The sequence below is a fragment of the Phyllostomus discolor genome, chromosome 8 (genome assembly GCF_004126475.2).
Source record: "Phyllostomus discolor isolate MPI-MPIP mPhyDis1 chromosome 8, mPhyDis1.pri.v3, whole genome shotgun sequence".
NCBI lineage: Eukaryota > Metazoa > Chordata > Mammalia > Chiroptera > Phyllostomidae > Phyllostomus > Phyllostomus discolor.
Genome location: NC_040910.2, coordinates 98,177,143 through 98,189,621, shown reverse-complemented (window position 1 = coordinate 98,189,621; position 12,479 = coordinate 98,177,143). Strand labels below are relative to the sequence as shown.

At 42.8% G+C, this 12,479-nt stretch overlaps 1 protein-coding gene across 1 annotated transcript in view; it reads left to right on the top strand.

Annotated features, from left to right (window-relative positions):
* STXBP4 (syntaxin binding protein 4) overlaps positions 1 to 11,388 on the top strand; it is a 135,638-nt gene extending 124,250 nt beyond the window's left edge. The window contains exon 18 of the mRNA XM_036033714.1: positions 7,916 to 11,388. Within this exon, the coding sequence (XP_035889607.1) occupies positions 7,916 to 8,030 (115 nt within the window). The 3' untranslated portion in view covers positions 8,031 to 11,388. The remainder of the gene's footprint in view (positions 1 to 7,915) is intronic.
* The last annotated feature ends 1,091 nt before the right edge of the window (positions 11,389 to 12,479 follow it).

The following is a 12,479-nucleotide window of genomic DNA, read 5'->3' as shown; positions in this document are numbered from 1 at the left end:
GCTGAGGTTACTCGGAATGGCAGAGCGCACTGAAATGAATAAAACATCCAGATCCAGAGAGCCAACAGCAAACTCTTTTTCCCCCACTTAACCAGCACCAGGTGTAACTGAGGCAGGGAGTGTGACGGAAGCATTGCGTTGGGATAGGAGCAAATCTTACAGACCTGCATGAAGTACCTTGGAAATCCATCTCCTTTCTGGGGTCTACTTTTTATTTAGCCAGATGTGGACTTCTCTCTGCCTCCAGGATCCTTTAGTTCAATTTCTCAACAAATACTAAGTTTTTGTCCAACACTTCCCCTTAAAAATTTGGCTGCTGTGTGAGTCTGCTGGGGCTGCCCCACGAAGTACCACAGACTGGGTGGGTGGCTTACGCTCCTGCGGCCCAGAAGCGAGCAGCCCAGTGGACAGAGCGGGGACGTAGGAGGAATTCACAGCCACGTGCAGTGAACAATGTAAGACCCTGAGGAAGCAGGCTTCCCACAAGCGCTTTTCATCCATACTCAGTCAAATGTTTTATCAGTTGTGCGGCCAGTGCTTTAAAAGGCTTTAGACATATAATCTATGGTCATTGAATTAATCAGTCAGCACATCATTAATTTTTTCATCTTGTAAAGCTGAAGACACTTTTGGAACAGCCGTTTAACCCATCCCAGAACCTCCATACACTCTCCAGAACAGAGTGTAACATGATGGTTGAATTCCCAGAAGTCAGACTTGGCTCTAAACCTAGTATTGTGGCCTAGAGTAAGTTAGCTCATCTCTCTCCGTACTAGCTTCCTCGTGTAGAAAATGAGGATACTAAGTATAACTCCTTCTCTCCTTTAACATATGCTAAGGTTGTAAAGGACAGTTAAGTCCACGTACTCACAAGTCCAAGGTGGCACTGTCGAAAGCAGTCAGCATGTAATGTTCATGGGAGAACTATAAAACCTAATGACACATTTGGTTTTTATCCCGTAATTTTTAACTGTAATTGAAGGTTTCTACTTCATAGCACTCACTGTCAAGTGGCTTTTGCACTTGCCCACTGCGGAGTCTGTAATCATGATAGCCGCCCCTGACTTCAGAGATGGCCTTACGCGGACGGGCACCCCCCCTAAGTCCCTCCGAGCTCTGCGGGTTTTAGGCTGCACGCTCCTTCTCTAATATGGCACATGCATTCATATGCTTACTTCTTCGGTGTGGTCAGTTTGTCTGTGGTAGAAAAATAATATTAGAACAAGTATAAAATTAGTTGAAATTGTATGTTTCAAATAATTTTTGTGTTTCTAAGATTTCAAATTTGGTAATTAACAAAAATACATTTAGTCAGATGTTTATTAGGCTTATTTTATTGGATAAGTTAAGCCAAAGCATTATGGTTTGTATTATAATTCTCATTAGTTTAAAAAGAACATTAAAATCTAAAGTAGCTTCTGTGTTTCATGTACTTCTACTCTATGTGAAAACTTTGGCGATGGTCTTGCTGAACTTGTTTCTAACTAAATTTAGTTTCACCAATCTGTATTCTGACAGAGTATTTTGATTACTGACATATATTTAAAGTACTGTGAAAATACACATTTATTGCATATTTTCTGAATTTTAGACAGGAAAAACTCTTTGGTTTGTGCAAGTTGTACATATATTTACTGGGAAAGTAATAGTCGTGGCTGCATCTTGAAATACGCTCTTGATCGACAGTGATTTAGAGTGACATCTACTATAACAAATCACTGCCTTTCAGCATCTTAGAGCTCACCTACCAGTCAATGCCAGGATTCCTGGTTGGTGAACAGTTTGTTTTTCCTTTGCATGGTGCTTTTGGGACCCCAGCACCTTCTAGCTCATGGCTGTACCATTTCTGAGTGCCTCAGTGTGCTGTGCATTCAAATTAGTGGCCTCTGGCTTCTTAAAAACCCTTGGCCCACAAGACACAAACATCACTTCTCTTACTTTGCATTGGTGGAAACTAGTCACGTGCCCACGTAAGGATGTAGTGGGAGATGGGAAGTGTAGTCCCTGTCTGGGCAGCTGCCTCCTGGTAACAGCTCTCCAGTATGTAACAAATGTACCAACTACAGAATTCCACGTGATTGTTTATTAGTATGTAACAGCCCAGTGTGGGGGAATCAGTGTCGGTAGGCCACGTTCTTTCAGTTCTTGTATTTTTTTATCCTATTGTGATGGAAAGTATTAGCACTTCTTAAGAGTTATCCACAGCTATAATCTGTGACTATAATATACTTTCTTTCTTGGAAAAATGAGTTGCATCAGCTTTGGACCTGGGATATTTTGGCTCTATACAAATTTGCCAGCAATCTAAGCCTCTGTATATTATTTGAAACAATATAATTGATATTTCCATATTTTTTCAGGAATTTTATTTTTGGTGTTCTAGTTTTGCAAGTCTAGTGAGATAGCAATTTTTACATTATTATGCATAACTAGTATTTTACTATATGACTTTAGATTCTTATAACATAATTTGATATCTGAGGTCTACAGATTTTTAAATTAAGGTCGTGTGCCGAGTAACAACATTTTGGTCAACGATGAACCACGTATGTGACAGTGGTCCCACAAGATTACAATGGAGCTAAAAAATTCCTGTCGCCTAATGACATAGCCATTGTAATGTGGTGGCACAGCACGGTGCTCCCACGTTTGTGGTGATGCCGACATAAAAAAAATGTCTCTGGTTTATGCATGTACTATAATATACTTTTTATCATTGTTTCAGAGTTCACTGTTTCTACTTTCAAAAAAATGTTTGCTGTAGAACAATGCTATAGTACTCCAGCAGCAGCCTCACACATCTCGTGTTTACCACGTCTGTGGAGTGCATCGTTTTCTCTTGTGCTTGATTTAATCTCGCGTTGTTTTGTGCAGCAACGTGCTGCACAGGCTCGCGGTCTGGAAGCAATAGTCTATACCGCATCGCCTGGGGCTGTAGGGGGCGCACTTACCCAGGTGTGTGTACGTGCGCTCTGTGAGGTTTGCACAGTGATAGAATTGCCGAATGCCGCACTCCTCACAATATATCCCCACAGTCAGGCAGCGCGTGACTGTAATGGGATTTTTCAATTTTCAAAAGATACTTTATGTATTTTTTATAGAAAGTGCCATAAACGTACAACAAAAATAAAATTTATTTTCAAAACTGTAAAGATTTGAATGGCATCTTGCTAACTGTGATCATAGCCTCGCTGGATTTTCAAATTCCTAATTACAAAATGCTCAAAGTGTTCTGAGAAATGTTCATTTTTGTTTTAGCAGTGTATTTCCCAATGTATGTGTGAGGAAAGTCCTTATAAAGCAGTGGGATCAGATGCCTGTACCTTTCTCCCAAACCTGTTTGGGACGGACCCTCGCTATTACTGGCCTAGTCGCTCTCGTAACCAGCACCGGACAGGGCAACCTGCCGTCTCACGGTTTGGTGGTTTTTTCAGAATTTCATTGACGTGGTTTACTTTTTGTTCTTACATCTCATTTGTTTTCCATTGGAATTATTTTTTAAGTATAAATCTTTTATTGTCATTAGTGTTTGTAGTTTATGGCCAGTTGTTAAATTTTCTAGTGTTTCAAAGTTAACTGGTGCCAGAAACAGATTGAATTAACATATGTTTACTTATTTGTTCTTGTTTTCTAGTTCATATGAATGTTATATATAAAGATTGCCCCTCCCGCAAAAAAAAATCATTGGAATTGAATTGCTTTGGCTCATTATTCTGCAGCTTGACCTTAAACATGATTAAATGATACTTGTAATCTTGCTAAATTCATAGCGCTATAGAAATAGTGCCATCCACAATGGAAGACTAACAAGTGGACCTCTTTATCATCATAGATGGTTATAAGAACGAATTTCTACAAAACTATTTTACCTTTTATCTTTAAACTACTTTTCTCTTAACATGCTGTCCTAAATTTTTATTTTGAAAGAAAACATGGTGCATGCTAGGAGGTAAGAAACATAAGGAGGGTAATTATAATGAAATTTAAATAATTCTCTTATATTTCTTTGCCAGTCAAATCATGTTCTGTTAGGTTTTTCTAATAAGCTCTAAAATATGTCTTTCAATTTATTGTACTATTATTATAGAAGAAAAAACTCAACACTGTCATCTTCCCAAATCAAATATTGATGTTTGTTAACAACAGATTTGGCAGTCATTCAGAGGCAAGTAGTATTAGGCTTTTTATATTTCCTATTTTTTTAGTCTTTATTTTTATCATTGACACTATTACACAGGTCCTCATTTCCCATGCCCCTTTGCCCACATCCACCCAGTCCCCACCCACCCCTTCCCTCAGGCCATCACCACACCCTTGTCTGGGTCTACGGATCCTGCATATATGGTCTTTGGATAATCCCTTCAGATTTATCTGAACTGCTGTTGATTGCTCCCCAAGTCAGAGCAGATGCACTCTCTGCAGGAACATTCGCCAGAGGGACTGTATGTTCAAGGGGAAGATTTTCACGTTGCACACTCAGCCTCATTTATTTTGCAGACCTCTAAATTTTTCATTCTAAGTAGCAGCCTCTCACTTTATGAACCATGGGATCTTTATTAATTAAACAGAGTCAACAGGACTGATTTATTTTCTCCCTTCTCAGTTGAATTACCAAGCACATAAATCAGGAAGGAAATCTTTCTAATGCTAGAATGTTCTGCAAGCCAGTGCATCTGGGGATTATCTCATCACACTGATTATGTCAAAGCTCTTCAGTTGCAGTGCTCACTAGGACATAAAACTGAACGGCACACACACATGAACGCCCAATCCACCATCATAGGAAGAATTCCAAGTTTTTCCTCCAGTAACCAGAAGGCCCTAATTACCAGTGAGAGTAGCCACGATCATTTACTGACTACGTACTCATGGCCAGGCACTTCCCACGCATTGCCCGAGTCTCAGAGGCACTGGCTCTGCATGTCTTCACCAAGGACCCGGGGGTGACGTGTGTGCTTGAAGCATAGAACAGTCTCTCTCTGCTGCTGAAGCTTTATTTTTTTTCCCAAGTGAGTAGCTGCTATAATTGCATTTTTTGGTATTTAGGAGTGTGTTTTTAAAAACATACAGAAAAGCATATTGTGAATGTAAGATTAATCGGTGAATATTTTATGGCATTATTTTTGTGGTTGGAGTAATATCAGATGTTGATTTATCACTATAAAGTACTTAATGAAGTTTACTGGTGAGGATGAGTTCCTGGTGGAACTTTCTAATATTCATTGTTCAGAGTCCAATGACTACATTTCTTCTTTGGGCATTTTGCTTTCGGTTATTTTAAATGATCAATTCGGTGGAATGTTCATGTATGGACATTGATACTATTTCAGGCATGGGAACATCATTTTTTAAAGTCAGGTAGGGAAACACGCCCCTTGAACTCACCCCTCAGGCAGTTGTTCCTGCTCTTCCTTCCCACCTCCCCACCCAGGGAATACTGTAGGGGGGAGGATTTATGGTAATTTCAAGTCTCTTCTTTGGACTCACAGGTTGTACGTGTTCTGACAAATATTAAATGTGCATGTATGTGTGTGTGTGTGTGTGTGTGTATCTCTCAAGATTTTACATTCGTTTCATCAGGCTTTTTCCTCTTCATTCTAAACATGTACTTTGTGCAGGATGATGGGTCCTCCTTTCACCTTGGGTGGCACTCTAGACCACTTCTGTTACACTCATTAGTGTTTATTTAAAATCACTTTCCATTTAGGCAGCTTTCCAGTTTCATAAAGGCCTTCAAATGAAGTTAACCTGTGCAGCATCAAGTGCTGCAGTGAGTTCAGCCTCCATAATTAGGGATTCCATTAAACCATTTTGGAGGTGATAGTAATGCGGATCACTGTCGAGAGAGTAATGACTCTCTGTACCACTTAACCACACTCCAAGGTTCTGAAACTATGAAGGTGTCTGGGCCTTACAACCTTCACCTTGATTCGTAAACAACTTGAACTCTTACCCAGTCATGAACCTATCAGCGATCTTCTTCCATGGAAAGATGCATTTTTAATATTTAAACAGACAAGTTGGACAGTTTGTATAGGGGAATGCAGATAGAATTTAGAGTATAGGGTTGGAGACAAACCAAATGCAGCAATGACAGTGAAAGCGACCGTTTGTCTTAAGTCTAATGTTTTCAGCTATCATCATCAACAGCCAGCGAGGGCCATTTTGTGGTGATATCCAAATTGTGTTCTGCAGAACACTAACCCCACGTGTGTGCTAACAGGGGCGCACTAGTTTGAAAAATATTGCCTACTCGGAAAGTCAGAGAACACAGTAGTGTATTTCAAGTTATGGGAAATCCTAGAGTAAAGAGACCTACCTACCTGTATTTAACCTAGTGAATCTCAAACTTATTTGACCATAAAATTCTCTTCTTCATGTAATATTATTAAAGACCCTTGGGACACACTTTGGAAAATGGTAAGTAACAGTAATGTAGGAGATACTTTCAGATCCACAATCATATTTGATCCTCAAAAGTGCCAGCATTCACAACTTGCTCTGGGACCAGCTTCTGAGGCGGAGTCTGGGTAGGATAGGGGTGGGGGAAACCGAGGTAGGAAGGATGAAGGCAGTGGGATAAACCAGGGCTAGGAAGAATATCCAAGGAAAAGAAACAGATCATCCCAATTCCAGAAGCAGCCTGTCCAATAGTCAGGGGCTGGGCAGACAGTGCTAGATTGAGGAGATGCATCCTGCTGCAGGCTGGGTGTTGGATCACAGTTCTGAGAACTGCCGCCCCGCCCCGCCCCGCAGGGGCCTGCTTTGTGATGTTTCACCACTACCTGACCAGGCCCTCTATCTTGTTTATGTCCTTCCCTTCCTCTGCTTCTGTTTTCCCCGAAACGCCTAGTCATTTGTTCTGAGAACAGGGTGAGCACATGAACTCACAGGGAGGAATGAGTTCTTGCCCTCGGGGAGCTTCACCTGCACTCAGAGGGCCTAAACACAATCAGGCGTTTATCGTGTAGCGTCATAGGGGATAAGAGCATGGGCACAGGTTGGAGGAATCTAGAGGAAGAGTTGGCTCTTTAGAATTAGTAAAAGAGACTAACAAAATGGGAGAAAGGAAGATTGTAGCAGAGAAGAAAGCACCACTGAAGCAGGTTAAAAAAAGAAAAAGAAAACATATTTCTTACTATGGAGTATGTATTTGATCCAGAAGGCACTGGTTGGCACTGAATTTTTAGCAAGTGAGCATCAGCAGTGTATGGCATGGGAAAGATCTCTTGGCTGGAGTGGAGCATGAATTAGAGAAGAGCTAGAGCAGCGGCAGAGAGGCCAGCGATTCCAGTGACCTAGGCCATAGCACTGGGAAGGAGGGGAAGGAAGGGATCCCGAGACGCTGCAGCGAGACAATCACAGAACTCGCTGCCCGAATGAATGTCAGACAAGGGAAAGCGAGGGATCCAAGATGAACCACTGTCCTCCATTTCTTGTTACCAAAGAAGGAAAAAATAAGAAGTGGTTTTTGGTGAACCTTAAAACACATCTAAGACTTATTAAAACATTGGATCCAGCCCTGGTCGGGCAGCTCAGTTGCTTAGAGTGTCGTCCCCAAACACCAAGGTTGCAGGTTCAATCCCCAGTCGGAGCACATACAAGAATCAACCAGTAAATATATTAGTAAGTATAACCACAAATCAGTCTCTCTCTCTCTCTCCCTCTCCCTCTCCCTCTCTCTCTCTCTCTCTCCCCGTCTCCCCCCTCTGCCTCTCCCCCCACCCTGTTGTCCTTTCCTCTCTCTTTCTAAAATCAATAAATGTTTTAAAAAATTTAAAGATTGGATTCAGTTCCAATTATGTCCTGTCACAAGGGACTGCAGTAGGGTGGAGTGATGTCCCCAAGATAAGTACTTGCACGGAGGGGTCGGACCAGCTTCCAGATTGTAACTGCGTTCCTTGTTCTTCTCAAGTCACGTAACACAGACCACGTCCTGGATCCACCCCGTGATGAGCGCACTGAACATGTCTTGCTCAGAGGAGAATGAAGAGGACTGCTCCAGGGAACTTCCCGACCAGAAGAGCTAGTGGTTTTCCGTGGGAAGCTGAGCTCCGGGGCCTTCCAGCACGTCGGTCTCCACGCAGGACTCTGAGACGCCACGGTCTGAAACAGGAGTAAAAGCTCTCGACCGGTGGATGCTGTGAAACGGAGACTCTGCCCCAAATGCTAATTTTTGTAAAACTTTTTCATGCAACTGTGTACATTTACAGGATCAGTCGCCACTACAGTAGTTCTTTAAGAATAATCTAGCCCTATTTTTTTTGAAATCATATATAGCTAGACTTTATGTTACGTATACTTTTTATATATAATTAGAACTTTGCTATTTTATATACAGTTCTTTACGGAGTGTCTGATACATTGATCTCTAGGATTAACACTTAGGTTGGAAAATTATGTGAATATGGTGAAACACTTCATTTATTTGAAAAGTCACTCACCTTTTATATTTGTATCTTAGGAAAGTGAGTAAGCAGGCTCTGGGGGTTTTTCTCGAAGATCACAGGTAGACCACCGTCTCACAGGCTCCTGAATACAGTCTGTGTTTTATGGGGCTTTCTGATTTACATACTGCTTTCCTGGCCCTGTTTTATTCACACCATCCAACACGCCCATGAGGCAGATCCAGTGGGTGATTCTTATTCTGTTTTTCGTTTATGGAAATAGTGGTTCAGAGAAGTGAGGCACCTTGTCCCAGGTCTTCTGACCCTCTGTCCGGCCCCCTTTCCACTGCACCCTGCTGTCCCAACAGAGGCAGGTCGCGGCCCGATGCACGGGGCACACGGTTCTGTTGACGCAGCTGAGCTCCACGCTGAGCACTCCAGTGGCCACCCGGATGCGGCAGGCACCTCTTCAGCGAAACAAGCCCCCACGTAACTCCACTGTGGTCCTGGAAACCTGTCCCCCTTCTGCACCCCCAAACCCTCACCAGGTAGGAGCATGGTTTTGTGATGTTTCGGCAGGCTTCCCAGGGCTGGCTCATACCAAGGATTTGCCTTGTTTACATTGCACTTGCCAGACGCAGCGTTTGAGGGGCATTGATGAGAAGAGGGGCATCCAGAGTCTCCTCTGCTATCAAAAGAGATGTCCTTGAACCCTTCTCCTCCAAGTTCAAGACTGACGTCATTATTGCTGACACCACCCACCAAACTAATTATGCTTTTGATCTTATTTTATTGTAAGGATGCTAGACAGTTTCTAGCAGGAATGAGCCATTGACTTGGAAAGCTAAAGATTTTCTCTCAGTTTAATGATTTAAACCCAAGGTCAGAAAAGGGAGGGGGATGTGGAGTGGGGAGGAAGTCAGTCATCTCAAATGTCCAGGGCATTCGGTACCAACTGAAAAATAAAAAGGCACTTATTCCTATCCAATGTTGTATTTTTAGGTGATGTACTTAGAAAGAAAGTGAATAGGAATCATTAGCTGCTCAGGATACCTGTTCCCAAGCCATTCCTACTAACACAGAGAAACTACTGGTGATCCCTCTGGCCATGTTTTTCCTCTTCCCTTCTCCTCAGCCCTCCCCCTCCTCCCCTCTGCCCTCCCTGCTCTCGTCCTCCCTCCCTGCCTCCCCTCCTTTGAAATTCAGGTAGGAAAACAGAACTCAGAACCTTGAACATCATCTGACTCGGTGATTTTTCAGATACCTTCTGGTGGAAAAGACTCATTTTTCAAATGAAGTCTTATACAGAAGCACAATATATAGAACAGAATATTTTTAAAATATTGCTACTCTGCCTGACACAAGACGAAGGCCTGGAGCCAGGTACAAGCAGCCCCCGCATCACTGCCGTGCAAACCCAGAGCTCCTTAGGAGCCCAGGGGGAGAGTCATCAGTCCCAAGGTCATGCAGAGGCTGAGCAATGAGGTCAACATTAGACCTAGATCCTAAGCCTTCCAGTCTACTACATCTCCTGTGGCATGTAACACAGATGTGTATTGCAAGTACATGTGTACATTATGCTCACCCATACATTCCCGAATACATGTAGGATTTGTAATTTAAGTCTAGAATAATAATAACATAAGGTCAAATCTAGGCTGATAGGTAGGCAGTCGTTAGCCCTGAGGAAACTTTGTGAGTGGCTGGAAAGGACTTGAGTTCCGCCTGACAGCTATTTGAATAGTTGGAAGCTTCGGGGAGACCAGTTTTGAGAGAAGCCCCTAAGAGAGTTCTTTCCATGTGTCCCCCATCTGCGCATGAGATTCTCAAACACCTGAAGTTACTTTTGTAAGTTAGTATCTGTAGTCATGAAAGTACAGACTTTTTGTTGTTGCCAAGTTAATGGTATGACATTTCTCTCCCCCTTCTGGAAGAATTTTCCTAATTTGTTTCTAGTGAGGAAACACAGAGGAGCTGCCAGAGTCACTTGAGGTCAAGGTCTCAGGCACACGTTTCACTGACAGACACCTCACCTTGTATGTTGATTTCCCTCTTTCATGCCATTTCCCTCCCTGCTTCTGACAAATGCCTAATGGGAAAGGCCTGTGGGATTGTGTTGTTATTTATTAAGATTTTGGTGCCATACATGGTGTTGGCAGTTTGCATATTATCATTTCATCATCTTAAAACAGCCCATGAGGCAGAACCCGGAACTGCCCCTGTTGTACAGAAGAAACATGGCTTTGGAGAGGGTTGCTCCTCTCGGCCTGCAGTCACGCAGCACCCGCGTGTGGAGGCCGGCGTTGCAGGCAGCCCGCTCTGGGCGGGGCTGCTTGCATTTCACAGTGTGGGTTGCTCGGGGCAGAGCTGGGGTCTGCGGGTCTGTCTTACAAAGAGACAGGTACCGGTTCTGCACAGTAAGGAACTTCCTGGTAGTTAGCCCTGGGAAAGCATTCCCCAGGAAAAAGCAGGAGGGAGCACTGTCCCAGGAGGCATTCTGTCAGCCACGCACCTTACTGTAAGAATGTTGCTGAGGAGGTTCGGGGTCAGAACCGACCGCATCATCTGAGCATTCTCCAGGATTCCACTCTTCTTTGTGCTTCTGTGACCTCTGAGACAGCAGATAACTGCTCCAAGACACGCTCAAGGAAACATGCTAATGACTCATTGACAGGCTTTTTCTGTTGCAAGTAGAACCCCCAAATTATTGTTTGGTGAGTTGACACTTACATACCCAGGCTTTCTTTGATATAAATCAACCCTAGCAATGTAGCCATTTGTAGTAAACCCTTCTCCGGTGGCCCACTGACTCAGACTTTTAGGGCGGGGCCATCTCAGCATTCTGATGGCCTTCCATCTCACTTTACTGAGAGTGACCGAGGTGAGCCATCCTTACTGATTCTCAAAATACTTCCTCGGCACCAGCAATGTGTCCAGCAAGGGCACTATGGTGAAGTAGGGTGATAGCCAGCTACTTCCTAGGCTCTGTTTACAGGTGGGTGAAAAAGTGTAAAAGCATCTCAGGTGGCCGGAATTGGACAGCTTCTCTGAATTTTTTGAATTTTTAAAACAATCTGTTTCCATGAAAAATCAGGTAGTATGAAGTTGAATAAAGTAAAAGAAAAAAAAAAATAGCCCATCTCTCCAGAGGTGGCCATCACTAATATTTGCTGAGTATTTTTACTCAAAGGAAGTCATACTGTGAAGTAGCTTTCTTTTGACATAATACATCGTGGTCGTTTTTTTCATATCAATACATAGATTAATGTTGTATTTCAAGTGTCTGCATAAATCATCTGCACCCAGATAACTCGTGTGCAGCCAGCAAGCTATCAATGAACGCTTATCGATGAAGGCTGTTTTAGGTCTTCTGTTACTGACAATGGCTGTCACAGGGAACGTTCTTCTATTCACATTTTTGTACTTATTCAGTCTTTTCCCTCATGTATCTGTGCCCTCTGGTGCCAATACCTACAGTAGGGTTATAATGACAAAAGTAAATTGTCATGTCAAAATAGGTTCATTTTGATTTTGTTAGGTGTTCGTCAATTTTCCTCCATAAAAATAGGATCAATTTACACTACCACCAATAGTGTGTGAGAGCTGCTTTTTGCTATATCACAGGACTTTCTTGGGTCTTGAGACTGCAAGTAACTTTTCTGATTATTTTTGTGCTTCAAAGGGTAGCTTTTCGTTGCATTGTTGCCAAAGGACCAGAACTTTTTCATTGGGAGGTTTTAGTTGTTTTTTTAGCAGCAGAGACTAAGTCTCTCCATACAGGGGCGTCTAGCAGGGACTAATTCACTGTGTGTCCAACACATCATTACTCTTAGCTTTTTACCTGAAAATACTTACCTTTCCTACATATAATGGTTAGGAGAGCCAACTTTTAAATGAGCTCACTTGGGCAAGAGCCCTCAGTGAAGTGCAGAGCATAGTACAAACACTCCTGTAAGTTCTTTGAGCCTCAGTTTCCTCATCTGTAGAAGGAGGATAATAATTCCCTGCCTCTTCCCAAACCAATTCAACTCCACAGCCGTTTCCCGCACACCTGCTAAATGCCAGGCAAGACATGAGGCCTTGAAGTTACCA